Consider the following 14,635-nt stretch of genomic DNA (forward strand, 5'->3'; position numbering starts at 1 on the left):
GTACAAGATAAAAAATCTATTTTCAGTATTCATTATCAATTTAAGCAATTAAATAATTCATTTCATCTATAATTAAAACAATCCAGGCTTTTCCATTTTATAAAACCAATTATTACACTATCAGATCCCAAATACTCTAAAACAATTATAAAGTTGCAAACCCATTCATTGTTGATATCTCCCTCTTTTTTCTTTTTGTCATGCAGGCCCATAGGAACAAAGCTAGCGAAAAACATATCAAGGGGTCAAATAAGATTTTAAAAAATATATTGCCACATGGCATTGTTTTTCCTTAATAGCAGTTTTAGGTAGTCATTCCTTTCCTTCTCATGTAGCCTGCAAAATAAAAAGTGCAAATCAGTTTGTTTTGACAATTTGTCACATGGGCACAACATTAGGTCAGCGTGGTTATATGTTTTATCAGGGTAACCTAACATGGGTGGGATCATGTTTAATCAAAACCTCAACAGTATAAATCTATGTTATGCATTAGTGAGATCTGCCAACCAAATAAAAAACAAATCCTCTCTCAGTCACTGGGGGGGTTTGAGCAAAAGGTTACAACTGCATGGCTCTCTCTATGGTGTTCCCTTCTCTCATAATCCACCATCTTCAGAAACATGCTTTTAATCTTTTGCTTTGAAATTTTTCTACATGAAGCTGGATCCTTAAACAATTGAGAAAGACAATTTTGTTCAAGAGTGTTTCTACATAACCCAACCATCTGGACATCCTGGAATTATCCATATTCAAACAATTCTTTATTATTGTTTGCGTCAGCGGCACTGTATCCCTCTGCCAGATTCAGTGCCACAGGAGGATGGGGGCCAGTTGGATTGTATTTGAGATGTGAGTGAGGCCCAATTCCATACATAGAATGTAGAGGTAGAAACAGGGAAACCCACTAATGATTAAAAAACTTGTTTTCAATAGTTACGAGTGCACCCGTGTCTACAATGCCCCACACCCCAGCCCCATACTTTACTGCTGCCTTAACTTTGGCCTGATAAATATTTCTTATTGGTAAGAGAGGTCTCGCACCTAATTTTTTAGCAAATGATTTTGCAGCAGAAAGGCTTCTTTCCATTACACCCTTTCTTCCTTCCACTAGCCTTGACCACGAGAAGTCCTTGTCGAAGAGAACCCCCAAATAGGGGAAGGAGTCAACCACCTCTTATCTCTCCTTCTCCACATGCAAGTAGGGAGTTCTATCTCTTTTCCTTGCCCCCACTATAACTGCGAAGGACTTAGTGTGATTTACCCTCAGATCTATTGAGTCAATTCAATTCAAAAGAGACTTTATTTCGGTTTGATTCAACCATAAAAGTACACATTTCATACTGTACATACATACACAATCATAAAAATATTTACAAAACAGCTTCCCTTGTCAGCATTGGTTCTGTAGAATCTAACTGGGGGGCACTACCAACCAGAATATAAGATCCCTAAGTATTGCCCGGCGGTGTCGCCTCTTGAACCCACAAAGAAGTTGAACTATTGAAGAGGCAGGCGCTGGAGACTGGAAGGCAGGAAACAAGGTTTTTATTCTCTCCGGAGGAGAACACAACGAAACAGACAGAAGGTATCGTTCTGAGGTGCTCTAACTGCATCCCCCAGGCCTGGCCTCTTATACACACGTTTATCTGTTTATTGCATGTAACACATTCTCGTCGATACTTTGATGTACGGAAAGACATCCTCAGAATCCCCCCTTTCCCAGCCCGTTCCCACGCAAGGTTACAGTGGAAGTCCCCGCCCCGTTCACAACAGGTGGTGATCATCGCGCAGCTGGATATTCCGCTGATTCACGGAGTGTGTGGGGTTCGATCGGATCTCGTGGGATGGGGGGCTTTGATCATCTCGGGGGGTCCTTTGAGGAGGGAAGCTTTCTATTGTACGGGGAGGGGCAAGGGATTGGTATCGGCAGAGCTGGGTGTCGGCCTGGGGACGGGGAAGACAAACGGGCACACGGGGAAAAGGGGTTTGCATCAAAAGGTCCGGAGATCATGAGAGGGGAGCAGGGAGGTGTCGCGCTGGGAACAGGATGAGGGCCTGGGGCAGAGCAGCGCCGAAGAGGGGTTTATGACTCAAGGCAGGTGCAAGCAGGGGGTTGCCAGCGAAGCTAGGAGGGAGAGAGAGGCGCGCTGGCTCTCGGCGGGAGCAGGGAAGCCATGGTGCCCAAAATGGCGGCTTGTTTTACGCGCACAAAAGGTTTAAGGAGAGCAAGAGGGCGCCGATAATGTTGACGGTTTCAGCCCAACTTTCAACAGTCCTCCCTTTTCAACATATCTAGCCACCTTGCTTTACTCAATGTCAATTTTCATCAAATTCCTAACTTCGGTATCATACAATGCTCTCATATGTTCGCTTCCAATGTCCACAGTTTTGGGAAAAATACAACTCGCACATAAAGAACACATAGGTGGCAAACATTGAATTCCTAAGCATAGGCCACATATTACAACTACGGGAATCAGGATAATGGTGAGCAGTCTCCAGCCCCAGCTTTTGACGGTGTCCCAGAACCAACCACCAAGCGACCATTCTTCTTGCTCTTGGTGAACTTCCGAAGAGAGTCTGTGAAGATGTTCGATGGCTTTGTACACTGAGGGTGAGTTGTCCGGTATGTATGTACAACAGCTGGCCCCAATAATGCGGCATGCTCCTCCACGGTCCGCCAGAACCACATCTAGAACGAGGCGGTTCTGAAGAGCCACCAAACGGACCGCTTGGAGCTCGGCAGTGTTGTTGGCAAAGATGCCCGCTGTGATGTTCATGGTTGTCTCGACTGCCTGAGTCAAATGTCGGATGGCACGGCTGTTTGCCATCGGGCCCCAGAGGGGGACGAGTCCTTTCATAGCATCGAGGAACTGTGCCCCTGTTGAGTCGGCTTGCTCAACGTCTTTGGCTCGTTTTTGTCTGTGGTGATTCGCTGGGGCCACATAAGTTGGAGGAAGGACGAAGGAGATGTAGCAAGTGCCCCCCCAGCCTTTGGGGAGCCAGGTGTAGGCCTTCGTGCCGCAGATGAAATACATGTTTGGAGATGACACAAAGGAAGGCGGATCCGGGGAATCCAGAGTGCTGGTAAAGCGGCAAGCGCTGCGACCCACCAGCTGTGTCCCAAGTCCTTCTACACACATGTGGCCTGTGACGTTGATGACCGTCAGGGCCACAGTCAGAGTGGCAGCCGTTCGTTTCCGCAGATAGGAGAAGGTGGGTCTGGTTGGATTGTTGAACACCTGCATTTCGATTCGTTCTTTGGCCGGGATGTCCATTTGGATCGAGTCGCTGGGGGTCAGCGGGCAGAAGTGTGTCTTTGTCTTGTTTCGCCCGGCCCCATGAGAAGAATGTGCTGCAGTTCTGCTGGAGGTGGCATTGCCCGTATAGCTCTCTTGCAGGAGGATCAGCCAGGCAAGGCAGGAGCCGTGGACAGAGAAGGGTGAAGGGATGAATGGTATTGAATGTCCAGTGGCATGGGGTAGCAACCCACAGATCCAGCAGTTGGTGGCGTTGGTGGCAAGATTGTGCTGGTGAAGTAGCTGCACGAAAGAGTTGTTCCAAAACTCCTTTCGCCTCTCTCTTAGTTGAGGAGAGAGCGAAATTAGATGATGTTCCTTCATGGTGGTAGGCTGAGCAGTGGTTAGGAATGTTTCGTGAGCAGGTGCGTGTTCTTCCATAATCCAGAGCGTAGTCATGAGGAGAAAACAGAGGAGGATTATGATGAAGAGTGCAATTGTCTTTGAGCTATGGAGTCTGTCTATTCTCGGATTTCTGTAGTGGGTATTTCCTGCTGTCTCCGTCGGCTTCTTATTTGGCGCTTCCATCATCTTCGTCTTCAAGGTGCTCGGTAGTGGGCAGGACCACAGACTTAGTTTTAGCTTCTCTCCAGGTAACCCTTGGTAGCTTTGGGTCACCGTTCTGAGATCCTTTAACCTAGTCCGTGGCCTACTTAGCCGAAGCTCCCTCCTTTCGACGCAGGAAATACCCTTCTCGAGATGGCACAGTGGGGTCAGGATGTTTTGAAAGTTCAAGTGTCTCTGTGTCAGGATAGCAGTTCAACGATGGTCGGTCCTGGTTCAGGAGCTCTTCTTGGGTGTTGACGGTGTCTGTCGTGGCCAGGGCTGGAGAGACCTTTTTGCAGTGATGAGCGTGCAGCCAGTGTTTCTTCCCCTCCACTCGAAGTGCGGTCCGAGTGGTGATCAGCACTTGCCAGGGGCCCGTCCACCGGGGTTCCAAACTCTTTGATCGCTGAAAATTTCGGATCAGCACGAAGTCCCCCGGCTGGATGGCGTGACCCGGACCCCTGGAAGCATCGGGGATGGCCTGCTGCACCTGCTGATGAAGGACAGACAAAGTTTCAGTCAATTTGTACAGATAATCAGACATTAGGACATCCGGAACGTCATGAATGGAAGTTGGTTTCGGGGCAGACCAGACGCTCATGGGTCGACCGAAGACAACTTCATAAGGGGTTAGGTGATGTCGGGTGGGGGTAGAGCGCATCGATAGCAATGCCAATGGGAGGGCATCTGGCCATTTCAGGCCCGTCGTAGCCACTATTTTGGCCAGTTTAAGCTTTAGTGTGGCATTGTGTCGTTCGACAAGCCCAGCAGATTGAGGGTGGAAGACTGCGTGGAATTTCTGTTTAATACCCAGCCCATTTAGGATGAGCTGGATAACTTGGGCTACAAAGTGGGGGCCATTATCACTCCATAAAACACGACAGAGGCCATAACGGGGGAAAAATTCCTTTAACAGAACCTTTGCAGTGGCCATAGCGGTGTTGTCACGGGTTGGATATGCTTCCACCCACTTGCTAAATGCGCACACCACGACGAGTACATATTTCAGGCCCTGGCATCTGTCTAGCTGGATGTAGTCCATATGCAGGACTTCAAATGGGTGGTTTGGGACCCCAAATCCCCCCCGGGGTACTACAGTTCCTTTCCCGGGGTTGTGTTGCAGGCATATTAAGCATTGTTGGACCAGGCGTTTGGCGGAATCTGGGATCTTGTCATTGTGCCAAACCCTGGAGACAAGTTCGATCATGGGGGCTGATCCTATGTGGGCAGGGGAGTGTGCCATGGTTAATATGGGAATCAAGTACGAATCAGGTAGCAACCATTTGTTCGTGTCTTTTGTCCGCCAGCAGCCTTCATCGTCTTTCAATCCCACCCGTGTCCATTCAGTCAATTCGTGTTGTGTGCTAGTCGTTTGTATGTCTCTAATTGTGTCCTTGGCGTCAGTCCAGTTTTCTGCTTGTGACCTGGTCACGTACATATGTGTTGTCGTTCTATTTTCAGCTGTCGTTCGGGCGGTGATGTCGGCTAGTGCATTTCCCTGTCCGATAATGTCTGTCACTTTCTTGTGTGCCTGGCATTTGATAACGGCAAGTTTGTTGGGGAGGAGGACAGCTTCGATTAAGGCGGAGACTAAATCCCCGTGCAAAATGGGTGTGCCGTGTGAGGTCAAGTATCCTCTCTCCCTCCAGAGGAGCCCAAAATGATGAACCACCCCGAAGGCATACTGGCTGTCGGTGTAAATGTTCGCTGTGGTTCCTGTTGCCAGGATGCAGGCTCGCGTCAAAGCAATCAGTTCCGCTGCCTGGGCAGATCGCTGGGTGATGCGGGCTGTTTCTACTACAGTTTGTGTCGTGGTGACTGCATAGGCAGCGGAAGTGGTTCCATCGGGGAGTTTGATGCAAGAACCGTCCACCCACAACTCCCCGTCGGGGTCAGGGAAAGCTGTGTCTCTGAGATCGACCCTACTCCTGGTCTGTTCGTCCGTAAGAGTCACGCAGTCATGTACGGGGTGCACATTGGGATCATTCTCTGGCAAGGGTAACAGAGTTGCAGGGTTCAGTGTGGTGCATCTTTTCAGGGTGATATGGGGGGCAAGCAAGGTCAGTTCATATCCAGTCAGTCGTGCACTCGTCAGATGTTGCGTCTTGGTTTGGTTCAGGAGGGTGTCGACTGCATGGGGTACCAGTACCGTGAGGGAATTCGAGAGTACAATCCCCTCACTCTGTCGGATAGAGACTGCAGCAGCAGCTACAGCTCGAAGGCAGGCAGGCAAGGCTCTGGCGACAGGGTCAAGAGTGGCAGAGAAGTAAGCGCACGGTCGTTGCTTAGGGCCGATGGCCTGGGTCAGGACAGATAAAGCGCACCCCTCCCTTTCGTGAGTGTAAAGGGAGAAGGGCTTTCTGTAATCAGGGGTACCCAGGACAGGGGCTGAGCAAAGGGCATCTCGTAGTTCTGTGAAGGAAGTTTGACACTCAGGAGTCCAAGGGAGTGGGAAAGGGACGTCTTTGTTTAGCAGAGAAAGCAGTGGTTTTACAACGAGGCTGAAGTTTGGCAACCATTGTCGGCAGAAGGAGGTGAGGCCTAATAGGGAGCGAACCTGCTTCTGGGTTTTAGGGACAGGGGTATCTAGAATGGTTTGGATTCGATCAGGGGTGAGTTTTCTTCCATCTTTGGACAGAAGGTGGCCCAGGTAAGTGACCTGGGGTAGGCAGAATTGCAACTTCTTCTTGGAGACCTTGTGGCCATTTTCCGCAAGGAAGTGCAAGAGTTGAATGGTGGCGGTAACCGCTAGAGGGGTGGTGTCGGCTGCCAAAAGGATGTCATCGACATATTGTACCAACACCACCCCGTCGGGTAACTGGACTTGGTCTAGTTGTCTTTTGAGGGCCTGGCTGTAGATGCTAGGGCTTTCCGTGTAGCCTTGAGGCGCTCGGCAAAACCTATATGAGCGGGCTTTTAGGGTAAAGCCGAAGAGATATCGGCTGTCTGGGTGGATGGGGATGGAGAAGAATGCGTTCTTGAGGTCGATGACGGAAAAGGTGGTGGCAGTGGATGGAATCAAGGTCAGGATGGTGGTGATGTCTGAGACCACAGGGTACTGGGGTACCACCACTTTGTTGATCTCTCGGAGGTCGATGATGAAACGGTATGCTTTCTCATCTCCCTCTCCCTGCTTCTTGATAATGGGCAAGATAGGGCTGTTGCAAACGTTGCTAACCACTTCCTCTACCACTCCTGCGTCTATCAGTGACTGGATAATCATTACCAATGCCTTCTCGCCCTCTGGCGATATCCGATATTGTGGGAGTTTTGGGAGTGTTGCGTCTGGTCGGACAGTAATGTGCACTGGGTCAATTAACATACGCCCTACGTCCGAATCCGCTTTGGCCCACAGATACGGAGGTAGAGTGTCAAGCAGGGACGCGTCAACGTCGGTGATGGAAAACATGTGTCGGGGGGAACAATGTCTAAGCAGAACGGGGTTGTCGTAAAGAAACACTCGAACTCCATCTTGAGAACACCTAATCGTCGCTCGGAAGTGTTTTAGTAAGTCAAGTCCCATAATGGCGTCAGGGCTATTGGAGGAAAGCAAGAACGTGGTGTCGGTGGTGTTGTTTTCTACGTCAAAGAGAATCGGGGCAGACAAAGGGTTGGTGGAGGGCGTTCCATCGAAACCTGTCGATGTTATGAGTGAGCCAGACAAGGGTGCCCTTGGAATCAGTCGTTTAGATAACGCACTACGTGTTGCGCCAGTGTCTACCAGAAATGGAGACTTGGTACCCAGGACCTTAGCAGTGACGTAAGGGCCCTGCTGGTCAACATAGAGCTCGACTGGATCCCTCCCTCGCCCTTGGCTGTCCTATGCGAAGGTGTGAGTGTCGTCATAGTCAGATTGTTGATATTGGTTCTGCCTGGGTCGATCGAACGTATTTGGTCTGCTTGATCTGTCATTAGTCGCGTCATTTGGGGGCCCTCGTTGTGGTCCCTTAGGTCTCGGTCCGTTTGCTACATCCCTGGGGTCTTTGTTTCTGATCATTTCCAGAAGAACTGGGCACTGGGATTTCCAATGGCCAGTCCCTTTGCAGAAAGCGCACTGGTCTTCTCTAAGGTCTGTGCGTCCACTGTAGGAAGTCAGAGTGCGGTCCTGGGGAAATGTAGTCTTAGGGACGTTTGTCTGGTAGTTTCCCCGGTATTGGTCTCGTCCTATAGTCACCCCTTGCAGTTTGGCAATCATCACCCTCTCTTTTAAGTCCTTCTTCTTTTTCTCTGTCGCCCTATCGGTTTCATTTTTCTGATGCTCATAATATTGGGCCATTTGGAGAATCGCTGTAGGTTTGGAGGCTGCCCAACTACTCTCGCTGGCCTGTAGTTTCTGGGAGATTTCCGATGATAGGCCCTTAACATAATTCTAGACAAACAGATGGTGTCCGGTTGCAGTGGTCATGTCCTGGCCGCTGTAATCGGAGAACACCGTTTCAAACCGGGAGAAGTATTCCGATACATCCTCCTGGGGTTTTTGGCGACAGGCTGTCACTATCGACCAGTCCACTTTCTTTTCTGGGATTAGGGTTTTTAATTTCTCTACGATTTTATCTGGGAGGTCTAGAATGGATTTCAACGGCTTTTGTCCTGGTCCCCGTTGTTTGTCCAGGTCATCGAGTTGTGACCAGGTATGTCCAAACAGCTCAAGGTGGTCGACTTTCCGGATTTGCTTCCACACATCAGCTGGTAGACATAACCCGAAGAACAAGTCGATGTCAGCCAGGGTCATGATCGTTGAACCCAGGGCTGTACCCAATTCAGTATAGAAGGCAGTGGGGTTTTTACGTAGGTCGGGTAGAGATTTCCGGAATGTCAGTATCTCTTGCCGGTCCCATGGCTGGTAGACCCAGTTGTACACTACCCTTCCCTTCGCATCTTGGTTGTTTGCATCATCGTGAGTCCCTGTACCCCGAGGAGGAACCCAGTAAGGGGCAGCCTCACGTATCGGCATCATGGGGTTAGATTGCTCGGTTGGTGGTTCGGTCACTACGGGGGCTGCGGATTTAGCTCCCGGCTTTCGTTCAGTGAGGTGGCGGAAAACCTCAAGCGTACGCGTAAGGAGGTCCGACACATCACACTCGCCCTCATCCCCGATATCGACCTTCCGGTACAGAGTCCTTAGGCTCTCGGGACCTTTGTCTCGATATCGGTCCTCGTATGCATTCAAGACATGATAACACAGTCGTACGGTAAAATGTCGTCTGTGACTCCCTGTATACGAGCTGAACATATCTGTGATGTATTCTTCATCATCCTTCCTTTCTACCAGTGTCCTTGCTATTTTGTCGATCCCCGCTCGCTCATCTATGTCTAGCCTGTTTGTTCTTGCAGGGCCAGCCCCTCGAGTCTCATGGTCGTCTAACGTTGTTGTTGATGCGTGTTTTAATACAAGGGGTTCGGCTGGCACAGAGGCCATTGGGGCCGACGCTGTGGCGGTACCTTCGTTTGTACCTGGGGGTGGCGCGTGCTGCGCCAAGGTTTGAGAAGGGGCATATGGAGGGGGCATGTAGATGATAGGAGGACCTAACAGCAGGTCCTCATTGGCTTGTCGTTTCGAGGGTAAATCAGGGTAGAGCATGGAGGGGGTTCTAACCGGACACTGGCTTGGCGTTTCCATTTCTAGTTTCTGTTTAGCTTTCTCTCTTTCCTTTATCTCTTTTTTTTAGTCTCTGAGCAGCTAGGTGGGCTGCTTTTTGCAGCTCTTTTTCCAACCTACTCTCAGTTTTCTTTTTACGTTGTTCAGTTTCTTTTCGCCACATGCCGAAGCTGTCAAGCATAGTAGGTGTTGTTTTGTTTTTACCCAGGGCAGTTTCTAGCGTTTTTATTTTATCATCATCGAAGGATCCTATCAGGGGCCATTGACTTTCTTGACCCTTTTTTGTATATTTATGCCATAGTTTACTATAGGCTATAGCGGTCAATCCATGCTTCATGAACATGTCCTTATTAGGGGTGCCTTCCAGTGGGGCTGGATGGTCCATCTCTAATAAGCGGTCCGGGCTAAACAGGCTACTAATCAGTGGGGAGAAGACAGACATGACGGCTCGTAACGAGGGACTAAAAAGTCAGCACTGCCTATCTTATCACTAGGTGCAAAGACTGGACAGAATATTTCTATTCTACGTTGTTTGCAGGCAGTGAATACCTCATGGATAAAATAACAAAAGACCAATAAATAACAATGGGGAGAATGAGTAGGTCCGCAAAGATCTGCGTTACCTACCCTTTTCACTATCTGCAAAAAGGGTGGTCTCTTCCCTGTTTGCAGACAGGGAATCTCCAGGAAACAATAGTTTTGCGAACAACAGTTCAGTTTCAAGTGATTATTGAGTGGAGGAGAAAAAAATAAGCACGGCTGCTGCCCTACCTATCCTCCACTGCTTGCAAAGAGAGAGACCGTTGTTTCTCCGTTTGCAGACAGTGAATCTCCAAAATAAATAAAAAGAGCAATACTAGTATTTTAAACAAACAAGCAATCAAACAAATATTTCGCGACTTGTCGTGGTTACACGACCTTACCCGGACCGCATGGACAGTTTCCTGTCTTCCGAATCCAGCGCCCGATCGTCCTCTCTTCTCCGTTATCCTCGCGGCACTCCTGATGGTTCCCAGTCAGGACCGTAGATCACTCGAGAGAGGTCTGTTCGGAACCAGTGAAGTTCGGATGATCGGCTGTCAGACGAGGGTCTATCGGACAGACGCGTTCCCGATCGTTGCAGTCGTTCACTTTGTCGTCAGGACCTCTCCCACTGGATCCATGGGTCGCTGATGGGTCCCACCTGGGTCGCCAATTGTAGAATCTAACTGGGGGGCACTACCAACCAGAATATAAGATCCCTAAGTATTGCCCGGCGGTGTCGCCTCTTGAACCCACAAAGAAGTTGAACTATTGAAGAGGCAGGCGCTGGAGACTGGAAGGCAGGAAACAAGGTTTTTATTCTCTCCGGAGGAGAACACAACGAAACAGACAGAAGGTATCGTTCTGAGGTGCTCTAACTGCATCCCCGAGGCCTGGCCTCTTATACACACGTTTATCTGTTTATTGCATGTAACACATTCTCGTCGATACTTTGATGTACGGAAAGACATCCTCAGAATCCCCCCTTTCCCAGCCCGTTCCCACGCAAGGTTACAGTGGAAGTCCCCGCCCCGTTCACAACAGGTGGTGATCATCGCGCAGCTGGATATTCCGCTGATTCACGGAGTGTGTGGGGTTCGATCGGATCTCGTGGGATGGGGGGCTTTGATCATCTCGGGGGGTCCTTTGAGGAGGGAAGCTTTCTATTGTACGGGGAGGGGCAAGGGATTGGTATCGGCAGAGCTGGGTGTCGGCCTGGGGACGGGGAAGACAAACGGGCACACGGGGAAAAGGGGTTTGCATCAAAAGGTCCGGAGATCATGAGAGGGGAGCAGGGAGGTGTCGCGCTGGGAACAGGATGAGGGCCTGGGGCAGAGCAGCGCCGAAGAGGGGTTTATGACTCAAGGCAGGTGCAAGCAGGGGGTTGCCAGCGAAGCTAGGAGGGAGAGAGAGGCGCGCTGGCTCTCGGCGGGAGCAGGGAAGCCATGGTGCCCAAAATGGCGGCTTGTTTTACGCGCACAAAAGGTTTAAGGAGAGCAAGAGGGCGCCGATAATGTTGACGGTTTCAGCCCAACTTTCAACAGTTCCACTGAACTGAAATTCATTAATGTGTTAATATTCAATGATCCAAACAGATTCTCAGTCTGAGAGACAGTTTTAGAGATTCAATAATTTGAAGGACACTATCGCTGTGCAACAATTGCAAATATAAAAAGGCTGGACGAATTTGATTAAAATTAGTTTTTTTTAAAAAGAGCAAACAGATAACGTTTTCGTGGATATTCATAAAATCTACATAAAAACATAAAATGCATCATATCCTGTGGAGACTTTCCGTCGCAGCCACAAGATGCAGGGAGTTTATTAAAAGCATCTTTTTTTGGTCTTATAAGCAGATGATGAAATAAGTTCAATCTGAATCTTGTTAAAAGGAACGTTTCATGGGTACTAAATGTGCCGAGTAAGTAAGGCTCCATTGTCAAACAGGTTTTAACCATAATATATTTCCTTACAGTTGTTTTCTGAAACTCCGCTCCCTCCCTCAAGGCCTTCCGACGCAGAAGGAAAGACTGCTTCCACATCCCCTTTTACAATTTCAGTCGGGTGATCGAATAATTCAGGACGACCCAGCTCACAAAAGCTGTTTTTTAAGTACTTCAGCCATGGAGTGCCTAATGCCTTATCATGCGAAATTAAATCATTTACACTCAGGTGTGTTAATGGGATATCTTGGCTCAACCATAGTTTCAACCAGCATGTCAATGGGCGTAAGGATAGAATATCGCTCAAATATTCTACTCCTAACTCCTCATGTACTGCAAAGTTAGAAGTGGCGGCCGGAACACACAAAAGGCGTTTGAGAAATGCATTTCAGCAATCTGTAATTGTTCGCAGGCCAGGTAACCCCAGAGTTCACTGCCATAGACTGCAGTTGCTACTGATTTTGCATCATATAATTTCGTCATTGCAAGAGTTGTTTTTTTCCTAATTTTGAAGCAAAGTTAAAAATAGAAGCATTAACCCTAACCACATCACATCTTTTCTTTGCAAGTTGAGGGCACCAAGACAGTTTAGAGTCAAAAAGAACTCCTAGATAAGAAAATGTATTGGAAAATGGAATTACTACATTATCTAGTTTGAATGTATAGTGTCTTTTTGGACGATTACCAACTTGCATAATGAAAGATTTGGAGTTATTAACCAGCAGATCTCTTTCTTCCATAAACTGCTTAAAAGCATTAAGTAGCGATTGGAGGCCTTTCTCAGTTCTGGATATTAGGACCGCATCATCTGCGTATAGAAGGACGAGGATACTTCTTCTCCCCACCCGAGGGCAATCAGCTTTCACCTCCTGCAGAACGCTATCGAGCTCGTTTATATAGTCAAAAAGCCAAAGTCAAAAGATTTATATAGCGCGCTACATACCCATAGGGTCTCAAGGCGCTTGAGGAAGGGTGGGGGAATTACTTGTCGAATATCCAGGTTTTAAGTTGCTTTCTGAATGCTAGGTGGTTCTGAGTAAGGCGAAGGTGAGTAGGAAGAGAGTTCCAAGTTTTAGCTGCCAGGTAAGAGAAGGATCTACCTCCCATGGTGGTTCTGTTGATGCGGGGTACAGTGGCAAGGGCTTGGTTGGAGGATCGTAGTTGACGGGAGGGGGTGTAGAAGGACAGTCGTGTGTTGAGGTATTCGGGTTCAAGTTCGTAAAGTGCTTTGTGTGCGTGGGTTAGGAGACGGAAAGTAATCCTCTTATTTACGGGGAGCCAGTGTAGGTTTTTCAGGTGACCAGAGATGTGTTCTTTACGCGGGATGTCTAGTATGAGCCTGGCTGAAGCGTTCTGGATGCGTTGGAGTTTTTTCTGGAGTTTTGCGGTGGTACCGGCGTATAGGGTGTTTCCGTAGTCCAGGCGGCTCGTGACCAGTGCGTGGGTGACCGTTTTACGAGTTTCGGTGGGGATCCAGCGAAATGTTTTTTTGAGCATGCGAAGAATGTTGAAGCAAGATGATGAAACGGCGTTGACTTGTCTGGTCATCGAGAGTGAGGAGTCCAGGATGACGCCCAGGTTCCGTGCGTGGTCTGTCGGGATGGGTGCTTTTCCAAGGGCCTCTGGCCACCAAGAGTCATCCCAGGCGGAGGGGGAGGTGCCTAAGATGAGGACTTCTGTTTTGTCTGAGTTCAGTTTCAGACGGCTGTGCTTCATCCACTCGGCTACTTCTTTCATTCCTTCGTGTAAGTTGGTTTTGGCGGTGTTAGGGTCTTTGGTGAGTGAGAGGATCAGTTGAGTGTCGTCAGCGTAGGAGATAATGTTGAGGTTGTGTTGGCGAGCGATGGTCGCAAGGGGGCTCATGTATACGTTGAAGAGGGTGGGGCTGAGAGAGGATCCTTGTGGCACGCCACAGATGACTTCAGTGGCCTCTGACTTGAATGGTGGGAGGCGAACTCTCTGTGTTCTTCCATTGAGGAACGATGTGATCCATTCCAGTGCTTTTCCTTGGATCCCGACGTTTCTGAGGCGCTGTAGAAGGGTGCTATGACAGACTGTGTCGAAGGCAGCGGAGAGGTCGAGGAGGATGAGGGCGACTGTGTCTCCGTTGTCCAGTAGAGTTCGGATGTCGTCTGTTGCAGCGATGAGTGCGGTCTCAGTGCTGTGTTTGGCTTGGAATCCGGACTGTGAGGAGTCGAGGGATTTGTTGGTTTCGAGGAAGGCGGCGAGCTGGTTGTTGACAGCTTTCTCGATGACTTTGGCCGGGAATGGAAGAAGCGAGATGGGGCGGTAGTTTTTGAGTTCGGTGGGGTCAGCTGTGGGTTTTTTCAGAATGGCGCTGAGTTCTGCGTGTTTCCAGCTTTCCGGGAAGGTGGCGGAGTTGAGGGAGCAGTTGATGACATCTCGGAGGTGTGGTGCTATGATGGAGTCTGCTTTGTTAAAGATGTGGTGAGGGCATGGGTCAGTTGGGGATCCTGAGTGGATGGAGTTCATCAGGCGGATGGTGTCCTCAGTGGAGATTGGGTTCCAGTCGTTCAGGATGTTCAAGGGGGGTGAAGGTCCTGCAGAAGGTTGGGTGGGTTGGTCTCCGGGTCGGTTGTCGAAGCTGTTGTGGATGTCTGCGATTTTGTTGTGGAAGAAGGAAGCTAGGGAGTCGCAGAGGGCTTGGGAGGGGGTGATGTCGTTGGAGTTGGCAGATGGGTTGGTAAATTCTTTGACGATGTTGA

The 14,635-nt window shown here is 49.2% G+C and overlaps 1 protein-coding gene across 1 annotated transcript in view; it reads right to left on the reverse strand.

The window, feature by feature from the left end:
• Window positions 1-202: 202 nt before the first annotated feature.
• GABPB1 (GA binding protein transcription factor subunit beta 1) overlaps window positions 203-14,635 on the reverse strand; it is a 634,768-nt gene continuing 620,335 nt past the window's right edge. Inside the window, exon 10 of the mRNA XM_078684756.1 lies at window positions 203-336. Coding sequence (XP_078540882.1) covers window positions 328-336 — 9 coding nt within the window. The 3' untranslated portion in view covers window positions 203-327. The remainder of the gene's footprint in view (window positions 337-14,635) is intronic.

The sequence above is a fragment of the Lissotriton helveticus genome, chromosome 3_2 (assembly GCF_964261635.1).
Source record: "Lissotriton helveticus chromosome 3_2, aLisHel1.1, whole genome shotgun sequence".
Classification (NCBI taxonomy): Eukaryota; Metazoa; Chordata; class Amphibia; order Caudata; family Salamandridae; genus Lissotriton; species Lissotriton helveticus.